General features: G+C 36.5%; 1 protein-coding gene across 2 annotated transcripts in view; it reads right to left on the bottom strand.

The window, feature by feature from the left end:
* Positions 1-18,339: 18,339 nt before the first annotated feature.
* Positions 18,340-24,217, bottom strand: part of LOC115212741 (nephrocystin-3) — an 85,168-nt gene continuing 79,290 nt past the window's right edge. For both annotated transcript variants that reach the window (XM_029781399.2, XM_029781406.2), the window contains exon 30: positions 18,340-20,617. In XM_029781399.2, coding sequence (XP_029637259.1) covers positions 20,468-20,617 — 150 coding nt within the window. In that variant the 3' untranslated portion in view covers positions 18,340-20,467. The remainder of the gene's footprint in view (positions 20,618-24,217) is intronic.

The following is a 24,217-nucleotide window of genomic DNA, read 5'->3' as shown; positions in this document are numbered from 1 at the left end:
CCTGAGGTTTCCCGTCCATAAAGGTTTTAATTTTATGGCTTATCGTCAGATCCCAAAAACCTGTTGGCCCATGACCCCTTAAAAATATTTTAGCCAAAATGCTAAACCTTTTATGGCTGGGAAACCTAAGGTAATCCCATAAACCGGCCTTCCTCATTTTAAATTTATATATATATATATATATAACAAAATGAAGTTGTAGGGTACCGCACGAGTGGAATTATATATGAAAGAAGGTCTTGAAAATGCAAATTTTTAAGATGTTTATTCACTTGGCGGTTTCACTTTTTTAGAAAAAGATTGCCAAAAGTAAAATGTAAAAGCTTTGTTGTGTTAGGTACTAGTTGTCACAAAATATTACAATACATATATACATTTTTTGATAATAATAAGAACATGTTAAAAACAGTTTACAGGTAAAATATTAAAAATTCATTAAAATATTAGGCACAAAAAATTACAATACATATATGTATTCTTTGATAATAATAAGAAAATATTAAAAACAGTTTACAGAAAAAATCTTAGAAATCATGTTTGTTTGGAAGTATCTATATATATACACAGAAAATTATAAGTTCAAAAAGGTCATATTTTGGTAGTATATATATATACACAGAAGGAGATATATTTAGTTTTCAAAGAATTTGGGATAAACTGACCTGTTTCACCATTTTATCATTTTACGATAGAATGATGAAACAGGTCAGTTCATCCCAAATTCTTTGTAAACTAAATATATCTCCTTCTGTGTATGTATATACTACCAGAATATGACCTTTTTGAACTTATAATTTTCTGTGTATATATATAGATACTTCCAAACAAACATGATTTCTAATGAAATCCTAATATTTTTTATGAACTTTTTAATAATTTCCCAAGATTTTTCCTTGTAAACTGTTTTTAACATGTTCTTATTATTATCAAAGAATGTATATACGTATTGTGATATTTTGTGACAACCAATACCTAACACAACAAAGCTTTTACATGTTACTTTTGACAATCTCTTTCTAAAAAAGTGAAACCGTTCAAGTGAATAAACATCTTTAAAAATTGCATTTTCAAACCTTCTTTCATATATATATGTGTGTGTGTGTTGTGTGTGTGTGTGTGTATGTATATATAAGTCTGTATATATGCAGATATAAGTTTCACGGGCATCTAATAGAAGCCCGAAGCCTGAAAGAGACGGGCTTCTGTTAGAGACCCGCGAAGCCTCAAGTCGCATGGCGCCGTATCAAACTGCTTTAAATAATACATGTGACTCCTACTAAATATGTTTTGAGTGTCTTTTCTTTTGCTTGTCCACTTACTTATATAATGTGTGTGTGTGTGTGTGTGGTGTGTGTGTGTGTGTGTGTGTGTGTGTGTGTGTATGTGTGTGTGTGTGTGTGTGCGTGAGTGCATGTACTACATACATGAGAACTCGTTCTTCAATGGCAGGAAATGAGAATATTATCTAATATTTTATATGTTCTATGCGATATGAGATAAAATGAAACTTACACACATGCACAAGTAAAATTTACGAATAAATTTGTCACCGAAATTTATATGTTGAAACAAAATAAATAAATGTAAAAACGACGATGAAAATAAAAATATCTGTGAAAAGAAGGGGAAGAAAAAGATGTAAATATGAATAAAAATTCCGACTTAGAAGTGGAAATTTTGTTGATCTTACAAGGGGGTGGAATAATAAAAATATTTAAAAAATATAATAGATATTCAACGTAAAATATGAAAATGATTATGGAAAATTGGTTTTGAGGTAATTTCTTTCTTAAAATATATGAGTGCATGTGTATGTTTGTGTGTGTGTGTGTGTGTGTGTATATATACATGTATATTTGTGTGTGTGTGTGTATGTATGTGTGTTTCTGTGTGTGTGTGTATGTGTGTTTACACACAGACAGCCTGTAATCGTTATCAATATAAAATTAACCAACATTACTATTTTACTGCTTATGGATTACTATGAAATCCATTTCGTAAAAGTTACACAATAGTTCCATTCCGTAAGGTTCCTTCATTATTATTGTATGTATGCATGCATGTGTATGTGCAATATTTGGAGTCAGTGCCTGTGCAGATTTGTATGTTTTGTTTTATGTAAGTATTCTCATGCAATGCATGCAAGTATATGCATGAGAATACATACAGAAAGCAAAACATACAAATTTGCACATGTATTGATTCTAAATACTGTACATATACATACATGCAAATATACTCTGTTAACGTTGAAATTCCAATGAAGGGGCCTTAGTTCTAGGTTAGAAACCGGCACTTTCTCTATTGGCAAGAAATCTTGAAATAAATAACTGAATAATGACATACATACATACATGTGTATATGTATATATATATATAATATATATATATATATATATATATATATATATATATATATATATATATATACATACATACATGTATATATACATACATACATACATACATACTACATACATACATACATACATACATACATACATACAGATACACACATTCATACAAATATATACGCGTGTATGTGGGTGTATACACATTCACACACGCACACAGAACAAAAGGCTAGAAATAGTAGCTAAATATCCAACAAATTTCATCCCACCATCTTTGAATGTGGAACCTAATCTAAATGTACTGTGTCACGGATAAAAAGGGAAATATCACAGCTGGAATTGCCTTTGACCATAGGTTTACATGAACATAACTAACCTGAGTCTAAACAACATCAACCAAGCTTCACTTGACTTAAATAATAAAGCTGGATTTTTACCGAAATGAAAATTTAAAAAAAAATTGGTAAAGAAAAAAATGAAAACAAAAACAAAAAACGTAATCCAACATTAAAATGTTTTTATTATCATTTTTACTTTCCATCAATTTCTTGAATCTGAAAAATCAACGAAAGAAAAAATCAGTAAAGAAAAAAAACCCCACTTTGACTTTAATATCTATAAATATAATCTGATCTATGTTGTTCATTTGATATATATTTTTCTTATATTTTTGTTTATATAAACATTTATAATTGTTTCAAACTACGAATATTGATGTTTTATCAATACCTTTCAGTTTTACATATACGTACGTGTGCAAGAAGAGTACAAGTTTTAATGTACCTGCATGCGTAATCTATAAAAGAAAAATTATGCAATTCCATGCACGTATGCGGCCCTTTTTGTGAATATACGTGTATGGATGTGGGTCCAGTTGTGTTTATCAATTCTCGCCTTTCGTTATATTTACACTTTTTCTTCTTCTATACTCTCCCCTCCTGCTGCTATACTCTACTACTACTACTACTACTACTACTACTACTACTACTACCACCACCACCACCACTACTACTACTACTACTACTACTACTACTACCACCACCACCACCACCACTACTACTACTACTACTACTGATGATGATGATGATGACAAAGAGGAGGAGGAAGATGGTGGTGGTGGTGGTGGTCACTCACGTCGATTTCGATGTGTGAAGTGTTTGGAGAAAAGGATTTAAAAAAAAACAGGGGTTAAAAAGAAATTGCGCCTATTTACGATGAATGTAATTTGAGTCCAGGTATGGATTTTGCTGGGAACACTGATGATTTTGATTTTGTCCTGGATTGGACGAATGTGTCTGTTGATTAGAGGATATAATTCTTTTACTGTTCTGTGTCTTCAACTCAAAATGTTTAGATGCATCATGACACATTTTACGCCACTCAGATCGATGTAGGCAGTGACTTTCCCAAGATGTTAAATTAAGCTGTAGGGGTTTTAATAATTGTTTCAACTTATCCTTACACCGTTGCAAGAATCTTCCTTTACTGCGCAGTCCCTCTGCATGTTGGCCATACAAAAGAATTTTCGGAATGCGATTATCTTGTATTCGAACATGTTCTGCTTATCTTCACTGTATTCTTAGCAGCATGCTTTTGATACTGGAGATATCACTGCTTTTAAAACTTTGGCACTTGATATTTTATCTGGCAGCTTATGTTGCAGATATTGCGCTGATAGCGCAAGTAAAAGTTTTCAAGTTTTTTTAAAGGTCTGTAGTAAAGAATCCATGCTTCTGGCCCATATAAAAGTTTTCAAACTGATACTGTGTTCATCCAATAATAATAATAATCCTTTCTACTATAGGCACAAGGCCTGATACTTAATTTATCGACCCCGAAAGGATGAAAGGCAAATTTGTCTTTGGCGGAAATTGAACTCAGAACGTAGCGACTGGAGAAATACTGCTAAGCATTTCACCCGGCGTGCTAACGATTCAGCCAATAATAATAATAATAATGATGATGATAATAATAATAATAATAATAATAATAATAATAATAATAATAATAATAATAATAATAATAATAATAATAATAATAATAATAATAATACTGATGCAGTACCAGGCAGTGGCTCTCATGGCTTCTGATCTTAACTGATTGGAATTGTTATCATGTACATTGTTTTGTCTTGGTATAAAAGATGGGCTACAGCAAATATTCTGCTCAATACCACAGATTTGCTTGTCAGTTGTTTGACCTTAACCAGTTGAGCATGTCCCTTAGTGGCTGACGATATGTGCATCTCTGATCACGAGCAGAAGTAGTGGGGGAGCATCATAGCCATGTGTTGAGAAGGATTCTTTGGGGTTTGAATAATTCACCTCTGGAAACATGGGTGTTTCGTTCAACGTCCTTAAACAACCCTTATTCAAGGACCTTTTGAGCGGGATGGGTTACTCGATCTGAAGAAAATTCTAACTGGGCTCCACCTGCAAGGTCATGTGCTGCTTATCTTGATATGAGATCACCATGTCGCGCACATATGGTTGTGATGCATGTGCCTGGTGTACCCTTATCAGACGGGTAGTCATGATGGGTATACTGGGCTTCGTATATTTTACCCCAGTGTCACTTTGATGGCATGCTCTGCTCGCTCACTCAATAATAATAATAATAAAAATCCTCTTAAGAACGAAATAGCCCGGCTTTGAAAAATGAAAAGGTGAAGATAGTGCCAATTATTGTTGGGTCCTTGAGAACAGTATCAGAAGGCAGCAAGAGGAATATAAAGGAAATCGGAATAGAATGCCCAGTAGAACTGTTATAAAAGGTCTGCCTCCTTGACACAGCCAGAAAAATCAGGAAAGAATTAGATATTTGAAAAGAACAGGTAGCATGGTACTGTAGGCTGCAAGCTTCAAGCCCGGTACGCATGCAAGATTGCAGGAGTTACAACAAAACTTGAGATAAAAAGAAAAATGATAATGATGATAATAACAGTTACAAATGTTGGCTCAAGGCCAGCAATTTCAGCGGAAGGATAAGTCGATTATATCGACCCCAGTGCTCAATTGGTACTTATTTTATGGATGAAAGGCAAAGTCGACTTCAGTAAAATTTGAACTCAGAACGTAAGGACAGACAAAATGCTGTCCAGCGTGCTAGCACTATTTATCTTGATATGAGATCACACATGGTTGTGATGCATGTACCTGGTATCCCATATAAGACAGGTAGTCCTGATTGGTATATTGGGCTTCATATACTTGCACTCCAGTATCACTTTGGTGGTGTGTACTGCTCCTTCACTCAATAATAATAATAAAAATAATATTTTTATTGGCCACAAGGGCATCGAAAAACATTTAGGGCAATACAAAAACACAAAGACAAAGGAACGTTAAAAAATTCAAGAACATCAATTAATAGGGTGGAAAACGCTAGCCGGGAGCATCGAGACACCCCATAGATCCCGTGTCATCATACTCATCAGGAGTATGATGGCAAGTGCTCCTCTCTCCTTGTTACTCCTCAGCCTAAAGGTGTCAGCTTAGAGTAGTCCCACTCACTAGACACATACACTAACCTTTTAACAAATTTACTGGGGAGACGAATGCAATGGTAGAACTGCTCGACCGGCAGAATGTTTTGAGCGCCTGATGACACTCAAGGTGTCAGTCGCCCTCCATCGGTCTACGGTTGATTCAGGACTGCAGCTTTGTCAAGATACGACTGCAGTAAAGCGCATCTAACAAATGGTGACCACACGTGTCCACCATCAAGCAAACGCGTGAGATGTAGTCTCGGTATGTTTCTGCATCATTAGCTACACCATGCTCAGTCCCTCACGCAGCTGATGATGACAACAAATGGACTGACCAGTGAAACCCGAAGCAGTCCATAGTCCATAAAGCAGAACAAGGCACGACGGTCAGGTGGTACAGATGATGGATGTAATGGAGGTATTCGCCCAAGCATTCAGAGATAGCTTCCTCTCAGCCTCTCTGCTCATCACATAGGAAAAACAACTGGGAAAAAGTGACTAAACCCCGATCAATTCAACCGGTCTTCCTCCAGCGCCAACGAAACTGTTGGGTGGTATGGACCTACCTCTCCCGGTTAATTTTTGCCTCGTACACCTTTATAGTAGTGTTGATCTTCTTCATATGTTTGGTGTCTGACGCTATGAAGGCGATGTAATCTGCATATTCAAACAAGGGTCCTCCACATCCTAGTTCTAGGGGTACATCCCTCGAAGCTGGTGGTCATTCACTCAATACACTGCAACGATACAGATTCTGAAGATGGATCCGAAACCTACCGCCTTGAAGACAGCTACTAAGTATTGAAGGTCAGCCCTATTCAAAGCTTTCCACTGATGCAAATTGATAAATTGATCAGAGTCCCACTCATGCCAAATTTTTTACCATCCTTTCTATGATGTATCACATGAGGTGGAGGTTATGCTGGATAGATATGTTTGAGATGGCACATGTCAGAGCTTCATCCACAGAGTATCGTCGACAAAGAACAACTTCAATGTTAACATCTTGATCCAAATCTTCAAACTTGCATTTAGCAGAGTTGCGGGCTTGAAATTGTTAAAATCATCCTTGTTGTTTGTTTTCCTTCTTAGTAGCACCACCATATCTCATTTCGCAGGATAGGAAATTCTCCCGTTCTACTGCCAATAGGCGTATGAAGATAAAGTTCGTCGAGGAGACCACTCAACCACAGTAACTTTGTCGTGCGGCTCGTCATAGCATCCCTTATTTTTGTCAGCTGTTATCAGCCTTTCACAGAACTCTTTGTCCTTAGTCGACAGCCGCACCAGACTGTCAAAAGAGACAATAAAGCCCATCCCATTTTCTGACCCAACGTCCATCCCAAACAGTTGAGCAAAATACAATGGAATGCCGTACACATCTGCTGGGAATCGAGTAGCACGCATCCCTCCCAATCCATTAAGGACCGATAATTGTGGAGTTGAAGATTTTAACCAAAGTGTAAGTTTGGTGCTTGTCGTCGATATTCTGGTAGATGAGGCATAGACGCTCGCCATCTTAAACAGATCTATCTATTACAATCCCCACCTCATGTAATACCTCGTAGGAAGAATGTGTAAAAACCTGCATGGGTGAGTCCTGTTTGAACTTGGCAGTTGTTCTTACGGCGGCTGTCTTCAGAACTTATATATTGCTGCAATGTTCAGCGAGATCTGCTCGATAACTAAATTAAAAGATCTGCTCGATAACTAAATTAAAAGATCCAAGGCTACCCCATTTCGCTCCTTTTGTACGAGTTGGCGCTCGAGCTACAGCTGCGGATGGTAGAGGTTCCGAGGGGAATCTCTCAAGAACTTGGATGCGGAAGAGTTGTGTCAATATATGCTTACTATATTACCGTAATACTGTCGGGTACCAAACACATCGAAATGAAGGAAACTGCTCTGAGGAAGTATGAAGCAAAAATTAACAAGGAATAGTTGAAGAGACTGTAGCTATATTTCTGTAGAGGTTCGAAAGCGGCATGGGGCGACTAAGGGACGGACCGATTAAATTGCTGCGAGCTTGGTTTGGTCCAAATCTCCTGGTGAACAAGAACTGAAGTGAAGTGAGAAGTAGTGTGGTTAATCTCACCCAGAAATGGGCCCAGTGGAAGCTATCCCTGAAATGTCAGATGGAAATGGTGAATTTCTACATCGCATCCATCATCTACTACCACCTTACTCTGCTTCGTTGCTGACAAGAAAGGTTCGCTTACTCTTGCACTCTCCGTGAAGGTGATGGGTTCAGATGATCGGACGATCCCTCAGCAAAAAACAGCCAATTGATTTTCATCGACGCCCGGAGTTTCTCCAAGGGTCTACCATTAATCCCCTTGGATTAATGCCCCTATTGGTTGAAGGATGTGAAATCCAACTGCCTGGTCTTTTCCGGAGGACTTGCGATCTAAGGACTATGGATAATTTTCAGAAATCTCTGGGCTGGCAGTGCTACCGTGGCACTGCCAGTTTGGGATATATTCGACAGACGCTACCGCCAGCTACGTCTAAACGAGATGTGCACAGCGCGACGAAACCATTTTGCACGTGCTCGTATTGCGCCTGAGCATTGCTGACTTTACTGGCCCATGTTGCCAAAAAAGTAGTATTAAAATAATTATTAGAATTGTTAGAGCTGCTAGAATCGTTTGCGCATCGAGAAAAAAGGCTTAGCGTTATTTTTTCCAACTCATTACGCTCTGAGTTCAAATACTGCCGGGGTCAATATTACCTTCAATCCTTTCGGGGGTGAAAGTACCAGTCAAGTATTGGGTTGATGTTGTTGCCCCGATAAGAATGTGGAGTTAAGGGGAAAATCTATCTTAGTTGTTGAGTCGACTAATCTAATTTCCCCCCCAAAATTGCTGACCTTGTGCTAAAATCTGAAATCATTAATTATTATTAAAACAGTGTGGTGGCAGAATAGTTAGCACGCCGGACAAAATATTTAGTGGCATTTTTCATGGCTTTACGTTCTGAATTCATATTCCGCAACAGTCATTTTTGCTTTTCATCATTTCATCATTTCAGGGTTAATTTCAAGAACATGGAATTAAGAGGAAAATCTACAGTGTTAGTTGCCTGGCTATCCATGCAGCACTCCAGCTGAGGAAAGGTATAAAAGGTGCTTGGAACTGACAGTGGAGCCATCTTGAAGCTTGTCTAAGATAAAACAAGATTTGCATTGAAGCTCCAGTATGCAACCATTGTATCTAAATCCATTGAAAAATATATTAGCAACGAGATGATAATATGATATATTGAATGTGTGCGTTTTGCTCGTTCGCTGGTTCGCTGCAGTATAGCACGGTGGCGATGGTTCCTTCAAAGGGCTCGCTGTTAAAACACTTGAAAGGGATTACGGGCGAGTTGTCTCGCTTGTCTATGACTTTCAGGTGTTTTAACACCCAGCTCTTTGAGGATGTCATTCGCACCGCGCTACGCGGCAGCGTACCGGCAAACAAGCAAAACTCATACATCGAGTATGTGCGGTCGATAATGTATGTATATGTGTTTCTGTGTGTGTTATATATACATATATGTATATGCACGTGTATGTGTATACACACACACACACACACACACACACACACCACACACACACACACAGAACCTAAGGAGTGAAATTTAGGATTTGTCGGTTTTCTGTGAATCGAGTTTGATAAGACTTTCCCCAGCTAGTTTGTACGCTGTGGCAACACCATTGTCATATTTTCCTTATTCTGTGTAACGTCCTTCCTTTTTTTATTTCAGATTCTTTAACTTTTGGGTTAACCACGTTAATAACTTTTAAATGAAAATAGCCCATCTAGAATTTTTTTCAGAAAATGAAGGGTAATGATACATATTAAGCATACATTGAATATATATTTAACAGAAAGCCATAATAATATTATAACATTTATTGAGATAATGAATTATTTAGCCAGATGAGCGCTATTTCGACAGATAACTTCAAAAATCCTATTAGTCATGGAATCTGTCAATTTCTTAATAGTAGCAGGTTGGACTGCCTCTGCTGCAACTTTGATGGTCACTCATAAGACATCTTTCGATGTAAATTGGTGTCCATTGGCATAAATATCATGTTTAATGATGGACCGAAGATTTTCGATAGGGTTGAGATCCGCAGATACTGGTGGCCACACCATCAACCTTTCAGTTTATATGCCGTAAGACCCTAGTAATGTTTGGTTAGCAGAGTGGGAGGAAGCGTTGTCATGCATGAAGATAATGCATGAATACGAGATTCCTTAGAAGTGACAGCGGTATGTCATCTAGCTAGGGATCCAAGACTTCCTTCAAGAGATTGCAGTAGGTGGCTGCGGTTACTTTAACCACTTCAGGCACCCTGACTGGACCAAAAAGTATGTCCCCTATGATATTACCCCTCAACAGCGGCGAGCTATGCGTCCGCCGAGAAGTGTCAGAAAAATTTCCACAGGGATAACTGGCTTGTGGAAGCCAAGCGTTCGCAGCGACGTCGATTTTTTATCCTTCGAAGTCGGCTCTTCCTATCATTGCGAACAACCCCTGTGTTGACGTCGTAAGCGTTAGTGACGCTCATCTCCAGAATAGACCCAACCATTTTCCTAACCGTCAGGTCCATCAAAGGTTTCGTCAGTGAACAGAACACAACTCAAGTCAAGCGTAATTTACTTTTGGGCTCACTGAAGCCTCAAACTCCTGTGACGGGGCAGTTAAAGGAGGCTGTTTCGGGGGTTCTCGCACGGAATCCATGGTCTCTAGGATGTAATTTCTGGTAGTTTTCGGTACATGAGGAAGTCCGGAGGCGGTAAAAGTGGTTTTGCTTGTTTCTTCAGGTTTCCCACGTAACTTGCAGTCAATATTCTTTAAATCCCGAGTGCCACAGTCTTAGAGGTTCTACAACAGGATCGTTTCTTCCTTGGCGAAGCAATCGTCTAACCATGTCTACATGATGACCTAACTTCTCCGCACTTTCCTTGATGATGAGAGACTTTTTTTCATCGTTAAGGCCTTTCCACGTCCCCTTGTTCTTCGAGAGGTTCATCCAAAATCTGAAGAATCTGGAATAGAAAAAGAAAGGACGTTACACAGAATAATGAAAACATAATAATGGTGTTGCCATAGTGTACAAACTAGTTGGGAAAAGTTTTATCACAATCGATTCACAGAAAACCGACAAATCCTAAATTTCACTCTTAAGCTATTAGCGTGGTTCTGGGTGTTTATATATATATATATATATATATATATATATATATATATATATATATATATATATATATATATATAATCAAAATAAGCAACAAGAATGACTCCGGTAATTTGGTAGGATCGTTTCGTACTACATCATTTTATTAAATGTTGTAAGTATTACAACAGATTTAAGATGCTGAGTACTCATCAGCCAGTTATAGAGGTTTTCCATTAAATACAAAAATTTTCAAATCAAGTCGCAACATTATAGAGAAGGTAAATATACAGACAAAGATGTGGATTTAAATTTTAAGAACATATGAGGTAGTGAAGTCCTTCCACTGACTGACTAAGATATGGCTGTTCCTAACTGCTGTAAGGTTAGAAGCAATAAAGATTTTTTAATTGTAGAAATGGGGTAAAGGAGGTTTACCCCATGTATATATATATATATATATATATATAATATATATATATATATATATATAATATATATATATATTCTTTTATTTTTTGTCATGTTGACTGTGGCCATGCTGGACCACCGCCTTTTAGTCGAACAAATCGACCCCAGGACGTAAACACACCAACATCGGTTGTCAAGCGATGGTGGGGGACAAACACAGGAACACAAACATACATACATACATACATACATACATAAATATATATATATATATAGATATATATATATATATATATATATATAATATATATATATATATATATATATATATATACCAAATCCACTCACAAGGCTTTGGTCGGCCCGAGGCTATAGTAGAAAATATACATACGTACGTACGTACATACATACATACATAAATACATACATACCTACAAACATGCATACATACATGCATACATACATACATACATACATACATACATACATACATACATACATACATACATACATACATACATACATACATACAGATAGACAGACAGACCGACAGATTTGAGACCTTGGTATGTTTTTAGCAAAAGAACGTACAAATACATTGGTTGAATTTAAATTTTCAATATAGATTCATCTTCAGAATGTCTTTCTTTGGAGATGTAAAGGAATGGAACTGTACAATGGAAATGGATGAGTTATATCGAATGTTTAAGGTTTGTCTTTGTGGCAAACGATGCAGAAGACGGCAATGTGCAAAATGTTTTTTTCTCCATTCTTTGAAGTCTATCCAATAGTATACCAAATGAAAAGAAATTATTTGACCAAATCCTGTAAACTTATGGTAAAACCTTTAACCTTGTGCCCAATGAAAGTCTGAAGCGATTTTTGTTATTTTCGCGAGCAATACAGACCAAGAAATCATCAGGTAGTGTTTCTTAACACGTAAAAAAATGTTTGAGAAGTGTAATTTTAGGAACGAACTCAATGAACACCTTAGAGACAGGTGTAACGATGAAGATTATTTTTGTATCGGTTGAAATTTAATTGTGACGACATGCTGCAAGATGTGAAAGATGAACAATGCATGAAGTTTTTAGGAAATATTTATTTTACCGTTACATTATACAACGCCTTGCCACGACGAAGTAAAGATAGATGTAGATTTTCCTTATATAGTTTGTGTTTATGTTCTCGTCATTGTGTAGTAGTAATTACAGATAGAAACAGAGTGATGCTGTAAAAGAAAATAGAGTTAGTAAGAGGGAAAGAGTATGGGACGAAACAACTGCGTTGGTGAGTTACCATAGTTGTCATTTTTGTGCCCTTATCTTTAGAGACGGGATTTTGTTCAGCTGGTCAACCAGACTCTGCTCTCACTAACTGAGTTGTTACCAAGTGACTAACTGGTTGAGTCATCACCAAGTGACTAACTGCCTTTTGCTTGCGGGGTCTTGTTTTTATAACTATCCAGAAGGATAGACAATCATTGAGAACAATAGATTTAGTTGGTGATCTTGTTATCTTAATTCTAGTAAAATAGAAGCAGTTAGAAAGGTCAAGTGGTGAAGACATTATTTCGACCTAGCTAAAGCAATCTGGCAAATGTAAAACTGCTGTCACAGAAAAACTATTGTTTTACCGTTAGAAAAGTTTGGCTATGGTGGATCGAATCCACTTCATGCCTGCAAGATTCATTAGGCTAATAGTGGGAGTCCAGAATGAGAAAATTCAGCAATTATTACTCAATGAAAAGATACCGACATTTGAGAGTGATTTCGAAATATCGGTGGTAATTGAATCAGCCACAAAGTGTTCTAGGAACATTCAGAGTTGAATCTGAAAAGTCTATCCATAAGCTGCCAGCGAAATGCTAATACTACTGTTAATTTAAATACTAATCATCTTGCTAATGTGTGTTCTTTCAAAAATAAGGAATTTATGCATGTAAGCGTATCGGATATATTCGTCGAAAATGTTGGCAATTCAATGAGAAAAGAAAGGATGACAGAAAACCCACTCACTTGCAATTCGAGGTACACAGAGTTTTAGGTGTCTGTCATCGGAAAATGACTTAAGAAGAGTTATTCCTTTCTGTTAAGGGCGGATAGATGACATTTTAATATCTGGAATGAATGATACAAGTAACTTTATGAATCTTCGGTGAATATTATTGTCTGTATTGGATGAAGCAGGACTTGAATTAGGAAAAACTAAATGTCAGTTTCTTCTTCCAGAAATGATATACATTGGCTTTAGAATCAGCGAAGAAGACATAACTTTCCTTTCAGAGAAAGCTGCGGCAATACAAAAAGCCCCTACCCCCAAAACGCCACTGAGTTGACAGCTTACTTTGGGGCGAGCGTTGAGTTGTTATAAACACTATTTACCAAATTTGCCAACAGTCACTGAGCCACTGGATCGTCTGCTAAAAAACGGTAAAGCATAGCTGTGAGGTCCGGAGAAGGAAAGAGCTTCTTAAGTTACTAAGGATATGGTGTGTTCTGCACCTTCCTTGACTCACTTTGACCCATTCAAACCAGTTCTTGTACATGTAGATGATTCCCCCTATGGAATATAAACAGTAATGGCATGCACGCCGGGCGAAATGCTTAGCGGTATTTCGTCTGCCGCTACGTTCTGAGTTCAAATTCCGCCGAGGTCGACTTTGCCTTTCATCCTTTCGGGGTCGATTAAATAAGTACCAGTTACGCCCTGGGGTCGATATAATCGACTTAATCCGTTTGTCTCTCCTTGTTTGTTCTCTCTGTGTTTAGCCCTTGTGAGTAGTAAAGAAATAGGTATTTCGTCTGTCTTTACGTTCTGAGTTCAAATTCCATCGAGGTCGATTTTACCTTTCATCCTTTCGGGGTCGATAAATTATGTAGCAGTTACGTACTGGGGTCGATCTAATCGACTGGCACCCTCCCCCCAAATTTCGGGCCTTGTACCTAGAGTTGAAGTGAATGGCATATAAAATGAATAATGGGAGTGAAAATCTTGTGCATTACATTAGACACGCTGTCTGCCGCAGAGAAAAAGTATCCTACACAGAAAAGAAAGGCCTTGTACTGAAGTTTGCTATCAAACCCTTCAATATCTGCATGGTCATTCTTTTCACTCTTTACATCGATGGCAAAACACTGCTGGGATTGTTTGCTGAAAACAAACAAGTTCCACCTTGGCAATCTATAACTACTAATTATAGTACCATGCTGATGTCTGTCTTAGACATCTATCGGTGAATTTCATTGTGGAAAATTGTTCCAGTTGAGGGAATAGAGTTCACATAATTGATTTAATCAACTGCTCTGCTACAGTGGTTGAAATGAGACCACAAGAGATCCTATTCTGGGTAGGGTATATGAATTAAAGATGAAGTGCTTCAATTACTGAAATGAAGCCATGCTTCAACAAGCAAGAAGAATTAGGTTGTGGAAATGACGTGGTACTGTGGGGGAAATCGAGTAGTCGTCCCTCCAAAGATTGAAACTGAAGATCGATGTTGGAACAGTATGCGTGAAGGTTTTCGATCCATGCTATGTGAGGGTCAAACTTGGATGTTGAAATTGAAATGACATGTAAGGCTTGTGAAACACACATTCAAGGTTAAAGCAGTCGAAAAAAACTCCACTTCTTTCTTGGGAATATTCAAGTCTGCCATGGGAAAGAATGCACGTAGCCTTTGCCGGTCCATTCATGGGACATGTTTTTTTTATTGTTATTGATACATACTCGAAATGGATCACGAATTCATCAGCTGTCACAATCATAAGGAAGAAACTAAGAATTTTCGCCACTCATGGTTAGCCTGTGACAATGGACCGTATTTAGTAAGTAAAGAGTTTAAATTGTTTATGAACTTTAATGGAATAAAGCATATATTCTGAGTCCTTATACAGAATTTTGGAGCTGGTGAACGCTGGGTGGAAAACACTATAACCTGACGATTAGGATTTGTAAATTTGAAGTAAGAGTTTATGGAAACATGTTCTAACGACATGTAGCCCAAGTTCTGGAGCTTCCAATCCAATCAGCTGAAGTATTGGTACGTCATTGCAGTCTTTAGCTGTCGAACAAAATATTTAGCAACATTTTCTTCCGGAACTTTACGTTCTGAGTTGAAATTCTGTCGAGATTGACTTTACCTCTCAACCTTTCAGAGTTTGGAATCAATGTAATCGAACAAGTCTTCTCCCTAAATTCTTGGTTTTATGCCTAGGCAGAATTGTTAGAACGTCGGACAAGGTTACTTACGGCATTTGTTCCAGTTTTTACTCCGGTTCTAAGTTCGAATTGCGCTGAATTTAACATTGGTCTTCATTTTCTCTGGGTCGATCAATTAAAGTACCCGTTGTTCTCTCTGTACTGTTTGCATCTTTAGTGTTGTGGTTTTTGAGGAACTTGTGTGAAGAGAATTGTTTATGCTAAATATGTTTGTACTTCGTTTACATTTAGTACAACGTTTTATTTTTGTCTTGTATGTAAACTTATTGTGGTTGTAAGGTATCTCATCAAATTATACTGGCTTTATAGACATCTCATGTTATACAATGCCATTCTTGTTATATCTAGTCATATACATACGATGTGGTCATATAGAATCATACGGACATTTTGTCTGTTTACTCATTGGTTATCGCTGACTTCAAATTTTCTGAATTTTTGCCATCTGATATCTTCCCACAAGCAGAAAATAATTTAGGGTGCAGTTTACTTTATATATTTTATTTTTAAACATAATTTTTTTTTTAATATTTTGTATTCTATATACAGAATTCGTATTATCAAGATATTTTTTCTGCTTCATTTTGTTCTCCATTGTGTAATATAATGTGCTAAAACTGAACTTTATTTGAAATGTATATAGTAAGGAAATGTATATTTTGCCCAATATTAACAACTAGTCATGAAGTTTACGACTTTCGTGCTCCCATCTAAACAAATAGCTTTCTCTTATGATATTTTCTTGACTCTTTGCATGCATATGCTGATAAGATTTTAAATTTTCATTTCTCTTAATACATTATTTTGCACTACTTTACACCAGCTATTATTGAGGACGTTAAGGGATACCAAAGTGGAATCTCAGTTGCAGTCTCTGTTCACAAATAAATTACAGCCTGTTTCATGCTGCTTCCCAACCACACACATATATCATTTATTACATGTTTGTCTTTTCTTTCAGTTAATATTTGATTGACAGCTGTTTACCTCTTCCCTTTTATATTTTCTTAAATGTTCTAAATAGGATCTTGTATACAAGACTACCAACTTTTATCTAACTTATACCTCATGTGACCCTCCTCATTGGTATTGAGAAAGAAGTGTGTTAATAGAAGAGCATGAATGGAAAGGTTTTAATATATCATCATTCTTTTTTGGCACTGCTTTTTTTTGTATATTTTAGGGTTAGATGTATTGGAATACTCATATATACTCCATTGCTAGCTTTTATTTAAATTTATTTTTCAGTGTAAACTTATGTTTCAAGTATGCTTTTATTGCTAGATGTAACATGTTCATTTAATTAAAATATAACAATGTTGTCTTATAGATGCATTTTTAGCTTGCATGTAAGTGTTAATCTGATCAATGTAATTCCTCATGTTATGAATCTTAGATTTATATTTTAAGAATATATTTTAAGAACATTTAAAAATAAAAGGCAAAGGGTCACACAAATAAGAGAATATCTACGTAGTTACTGACTTTAAAAAAATTATTCAAAATCACACCTTACAATCTTAAAAAAAGAAAATATATCAATGGATGATGTAATCCTAGCCAGACACTAATTATCTGAAACATCTTTAATCGTAGATCATCTTCATCAGTGGTGATCATGGACTCCGACAAATGACATGTGCAAATGAAGAATATGGCTTAATAAATTTAAATTATCATTGAATACTGTAAATCATGAACTTCAGATATATTTTCCCCAATTTGAAATCAGCAAGAGAGATCATTCTCTGAGTTTATTATAAAAGTTAAATTCACCACACAATACATAATAATAAATAATTATTTCTCATCAGCTCTAAATAAAGATAATGAACAACAAAGTTATTAAAATATAAATTACTTTATTTTCTCATTTTATTAATTTTTTTCTTTCAGATTTGTACAAATGTTTATAAACTGAAACAAGAAAATACTGTTTTTATTATTATAACAAAACAGAAAATTATCAAAAATATCACTAGAAAAATGTTTTGCTATTTATGAGACAGTATTTGTTGATAAGTGGTGTTGCAAGTTAAACAGACTACAAACACTACAACCTGAAGTGTGAATGGTGGTGGTTGTCAGCAGCAATGTAGTGCTGTTTATGGTTAAGAGATTTAGTTATTGATGGCTCAAACAGGTACCATACAGAGGTACAGCTAATGACTACATCAGCAAGGTCGAGAGAGGAAACCTGACGATTGGGCTACCCAGGACTTTCTTATATCTAGCCCAGGCCTGCGCAAAACTGGAGAGGACACTTCAGTGCTGCTGTAAAAAGCTGCAGAAACAACACGGGAGGTAACAGTCACGAGTGATAAGTCCATTCAGATTGGCGTAAAATATGGGCGCTACGGGTTACCTCTGGTGGTGGGAGGGACCTGCGTGTCCTATTGGTTAGCTACTGCCCACCTCAAGCTGGGCAACCCCCAGTTAATAAGGTGCTAACCTGCCACAGGCTGCCTGCTTCATTGGGTGCTTGGAGCTAAGAGTATGACTTGAAAAGCGGCCTGCAATCTCTGCACCAGGCAAACAACTAAAAGACAAGAAACCACCAGTCCTGCAGTTGGCAAGCTGGAATGTCAGGACCATGTGCCCTGGAATATCTGATGATCTACCCAGGGTTGACACTACAACCAGCCAGGAACAGTCTTCGCTACATTTGCGGTACCTGCCAGAGGGAGTGTCTGTCCAGGATAGGACTACACAGCCACAGCAGGAAATGTATCAGGACATGAAATGTAAAAGCTGGACTGGACTATTTTATGCGCAACTCCATTGTCTCCCGAGACAAAAAGGATGCCAACAACAAGTTAGCAGTGTAAAATTAAAATCTCTTTTAGCTTGGTGGCTGTGACAATTAAACCCCAACCTTTCCTATGAAAGAAACTATGGTAAAGCCATTCTATGTTCCTTGAAATTAACAAGCTTCATGGTTTCAAATTGCTTTCTGGCAGGAAGCAAACATTTTGGAAAAAAAGTTAACTTGTTTCTCTTTAATAAAAAGAATTTTGAAAGATAATTTAAGAAGTTTTGCATTGGAAGACATTAGTATTCTTAGGAAGAAAATACAGTTCTAAGAAATGGAATTTCAGATGAAGACAAACAAACAGCAGTTTGGTAAATATTTGATTGTGTCTGGCTGTGGAAGAACTGGTGAAGGTTAAGTTGAGAGTATACCAGCACTAGACACAACGCATGTGTATGTTGTATGGGGATACAAGAATGCTTGCACGTTACAAACATCTATGTATGTTTGTAACCTTTTTCATTAAAATCACTTTCATCATATCTGATCTGAATTTTATGCTTGCATTTATTAAATGTATTAAGTTTATATTGTATTTTCAATATAACTGTTTACAGTATGTTCTTGCTTTTAGTTGTCCAGTTTCAGTATAATTTCTACAATCAGCTGAGGTAGCAGATTGCCAATCTACCTGTTTAAATTTAAAATTTGACGTTTTGTATTGTTATCACTAACTTCTCATTGAACCTCTAGTTAAAACTCATTAACCCAATCTACCTGGATTAATTACCTAAGTAACAATTCTATGTAAAAAAACTCATTATTGATATTAGATATTTTTGATGAGCTACAGAAATCATTAAAAAACCCTTTAGTGTATTGCCTTCTTTTGAATAAATTGAAGGCAGTGATGTCTTTAGTGAAGTGCAGTAATGACTATGTGGAAAGCAAATAAAGAAATATGTAATGTTTTAATAATAGCCATCTAGACAAAGTAACATTATTTTTGGCAATAGTGTTGTTGGGTTATAGCTTGCAGCAGGTATAGAGATAGTCAACTATATCAATACACATAAATCTAATAAACCTGTGGCATAATAGTTTAACTTTATAAGGGTGGAAGTAAACATTTGATTCCAATATATATTGCTGTCTTTGGAATTCTGATGAGAAGGGAAAATACATTTAGTTTGTACAGAAACTAAGGAGACAGCAAATACAGTCACAACTGCACTTTGGTTACTTCAGAAAATATAAATTTCCATTCAAATTCCTTATACATGAAGGATAAATATAAGGTATTGCCATGAGCATTACAAAATCTCATTTAAAGAAATTAACTTTTGTATCACACCACAAGATATCACTTTCAATACACTCAATAGAAGAATCAAATGTAACTAACAAAAAGATTTTAATCTAAAACAGTGAGTCTTTAATGAGATACTGTAAAAAATCACATTTAGTTTTCACTGTGGATAAGTTATATGTCTATGATTGGATTGTAATTCCAGCTAGAAATTATTTCTTTACATGTTGAAAGTGCAGCATGCTATATATAAAATTATATTGATATTGATTAAAAGAGATGGATTATCACAGTTTGAAGCAAACCAGATGATTTACATTCAACAATATAAATCTTTTGGTCTGCATCTGATATTATAAGTCAACTCTTTCAATCTATATCAAGCTAGTTGTTGTAATTTATGTTCTATTATATTTTTATATATTATATTGATGCAGAATATAGTTAACAATATTGTAAATATTAGCAACATAGTCGTATGTTTTTATGATTTTCAATTGATCAAAGGTCTGAAATGTTTTATGTACTCCCGACAACATTTCCCAAACATGTATAACTGTGAGCAACAACAATAAATAAGTTAATAATGTTATCATTTCACTTACATAGTTGTAAACACTCTATGAGCAATCTCATTAAATAAGCTAAATATTTACAGGCCCACTATATTAGCTTATATTTGAATAGTGAGTGAGCAGTCCTGAAACTACTAAAACAATAATTTGTATGGTCAATAAGGAAGTGTTCTTTTCTGAGCCTAACCTACAGTTCGCTCACTGTTTTTCACGGTAGAGTTTGTGTCACCCCCAGAACTGCACCGAGAGAAGTCCTTTCCTGTGTAACTGGCTTCAGTCTCTTTGATTTCAGTGGCCCTCTTATACAATCGGGCAGCAGTTTTATAATCCTCCTGTAAAGAAGAATGGGATAATAATAAGCAATAATGATTATAATCAAAAGACAGTGTACATTGGTAGACACATGAAAATATTGGATTAAATACATTGCAGCAATCAGTTTCATCCCTGTATTTTCTGAGTTCAAATACTGCTGGAAAGCTGAACAAGCTGCTTGGATCCTAATAACATGCACCCATCTGAATGCAGCTTTGTTCCCCTGTGTTTAAGTGCATGTTCCTTAGCTCTGACAACAGAGCCTCAAAGAAATGTTCAAAGGTCACTTCTTGCTTAGTATGTTGATCCCAATGCCTTTACTAATTGTCTCTTCCAGATTGCTAACTAGTTCTCTCACTAATCTATTTCCTGCAATCGCTAACTCTTTGCTAAACACTACTGAATCTGCTCTAATTACCCACTTCATGGCATGCCATCACTAGTTGTTGATAACTGTTTCTGCTAGCTGCTGCTTGACTAATTCACCAATCTAGTCCCTCTTGTCTCTGTGCTGGTAAGGACATATTCAACTTCCAATAACTGGGTTACTGTCTATCTAAGTTGACTAAGCAGATCACAAATATGTGATCTATGTAGTCAATTAGTGTGAAATGTTAACATCCTACATTATCCCTATTCATTGGCCTAACAAATATTCTATCTAAATACAGTCTAGATGACCTGCTGTGGTTGCTCCACACTGGCACATCAAAGAAATCCATTCAATGCCTGTCAGAGAGTTGGAAACTTCTGAGTAGGTTTTCAAGATTTTTTCTATACACTAACCTCAACACAGTCCTTCTGTGCATCTAAATTACAATTCAGACTCTCACCAGTAGTAATAATCAGGATGTCCTTAGAATTACTTCTAGATGTCCAAAGAAATCTGACCTTCAATACACGTTGGGGTATAAACAACCACTTGTTCTAAAGGCACCACATTCACTGCCATTCACATCAAGAACCACCAACTCATCATCTGGATCCAGGAACATTGTCCATACCTTGAGATTCAAGGATTTCTGCAATAATACTGTCACCCCACCACCTGATCTTAAGAAACTATGAGATGAGAATATCTTAATTACTTAAAAGGGGTGTGAGTGCATGCACTCTAGTAATCCCGGTCTCCTATGATACCTATCTCAAGAGATCTGAGATCATTGAACAAGTGACCTTACTTCCAAGCTGATGCCTGACTGCACACATTTATACAACCAACTCTGAGAACAGGCATCTTTGTCAGAAAGAAAAAAAAAGCAAAGAGAGGGGCCACCAACCTCAGTCTTTGAGGGGGTTGGTTGATTCACTCTCCTCATTGGTGTAGGAAGAATTAGTGAAAGGCCTGCCTAAGGTTTGTTTAGCTGACTTTAAATGGATGAGCCCAATGTCTGCGGGATAGTTTTTTTAAGTGTGAGGTAAATGTTCATGTCTGTTTGAATTACAAGTTCATCTTGAGGGAAGTGGGGTTGACAGGTTTTTGTCTAAGGTCACCTCTTTGGTAACAGTATTATTGTATCTTGTTCTGAGTTCAAATTCTACTGAGGTCGACTTTGCCTTTCATCCTTTCGGGGGTCAATAATTTAAGTACCACTGAATCAGATCAACTGTGAAGTCAATTAAAGGTTCAGCTTGTATACTTGACTGTATGTGTTATTGCTGTATTTTTTGTTGTTATTCGCCATGTATGCATGTTAGGTTTAACGCTGTAGCTGCAGTTGTAGTTGTATGAGTATTGTTTTAGTGATGGCGTCATTGGTGATGGATGATTTAAAAATTGATCCAACTTGCTCTAAATTCTAAAAGCCTTCTTTTTGAATTGTTTTTCTTGTTTGTTCAGACACATGTCTTTGCCATGGTTTCACAATCTTATCAATCAATAAGGTATCTCTGTAACCACTGTGTTTGTGCTGGGAATAAGAGGTGTAAGAATGTGTGTGTGATTGATTCTGAGATGCTGGATATACAGATGAGTGATATCTCTTGCTTGGAGGCATAATTGTTCTACAATAAATAATTTGTGATTTGCACTGCTCATCTTTGTAACCACTGTTGTTGTTGTGTTTGTTTTTTGCTGTAGATGTAGATCTGACTGTTGAAGCTGTTACTGAAATTGTATTTTTGTTGTTGCTGTCAGTTTTCTTACAGCAAGGTATTTGGGCATTTGATTACCACACAGACCACAACACACCAGATGTCTAATTATGGTGGCATCTTTGATGTTTTACTTTTTACCACATGCTAATTAAGGTATGTTGGGAGAAGTAGGCCCTCGTGGCTGCACAGGACTATTGAATGTTTATACACTAGGGGCTTTTGAGAAACATCTCACTTCCACAGAGCCATATTACTATCCTCAAGTTATAAGGTTTATGCATTTTTTAACTTGGATATCCGAGGCATTAAAAACACATCAATATAAAATAATTATTCTGGCAGTCCTTTCCATCAATTCTGAAGGGATGGCAAGATGGTTTTTCTATTTCATCTATTGATGAGTTTTTCTACTTTGTTCCTGTTTTTCTTCTAAACAAACTTGCTCCTAAATCCTTGTTATCCTTTCAAATGAGTTGTTGTTGATACTGTTGTTGTAGTTGAAGCTACTATTGCTGGTGGTGTTTCCAGAAACCAAAGTGAATGTGCTAGAGGCAATGTCTGTGTAGATGTTGGTGGATGATGTGGTGTTTATGAAGATGGTGTGGCTGGAGGCAATGGTTGAAACTCATTGATACTGTTACTGCTGTTGCTGCTGATCCTGTCAGCTGCTTTGTGATCACGCAACACAGATTTGCTTATTTCAGCAGCAATGCTACCTGTTATTTCCTTCTTAGCAGTCATATATTCCTCTATGGACTGGAATATGATGAACCAGAGAGTCTTGATGTGGTTGCTCAACCCTAATAGAAAAGCAGCTGAGTCTCCCTGGAATCATAGCCTAAGATCATACATAAAGAAATCTACACAAAGTTCTTGGTGTGTGATGGCTAGAATATGTTTGACCCTGTTTCTACATTCAGGATTCAACACCAACATAACAATAATAATCTTTTCTACTCTAGGCACAAGGCTCGAAATTTTGGGGGAGCGGACCAGTCGATTAGATCAACCCCAGAATGCAACTGGTACTTAATTTATCAACCCTGTAAGGATGAAAGGCAAAGTCAACTTCGGCAGAATTTGAACTCAGAACATAAAGACAGACGAAATATCGCTAAGCATTTCGACAGGCGTGCGAATGTTTCTGCCAGCTCATCGCCTTAATATAACAATAATAAAAGACTAGCTGCTATGGGTAATATGATAATAGACCCACAGGCAACCCTTGCTTGTAAACATTTGATAATGATGATGATGATGATGATGATGAAGATGATACAGAAGGAGGGGGAGGATGAGGAAGAGAAGGAAGAGGAAAATTAAATATTAATTTTGAAACTTTTAAGGTACATTTTAAAAGCATTTTGAAGAACTGCTTTTTACCTGACAAAATACCACTTTTATGAACGTAGTTTACTCTGCATTAGTTAATTTAGCAAGCATTACACAAACCTGTCCTAAGAATATGACATGGTCACAGCTGAAATGCTTATAGCTGAAGATTAATTTGAGTGAGCTAA

This window comes from Octopus sinensis, linkage group LG1 (genome assembly GCF_006345805.1).
Source record: "Octopus sinensis linkage group LG1, ASM634580v1, whole genome shotgun sequence".
In the NCBI taxonomy this organism is placed as follows: Eukaryota; Metazoa; Mollusca; class Cephalopoda; order Octopoda; family Octopodidae; genus Octopus; species Octopus sinensis.
This window is presented reverse-complemented; position numbering and strand designations above follow the sequence as displayed.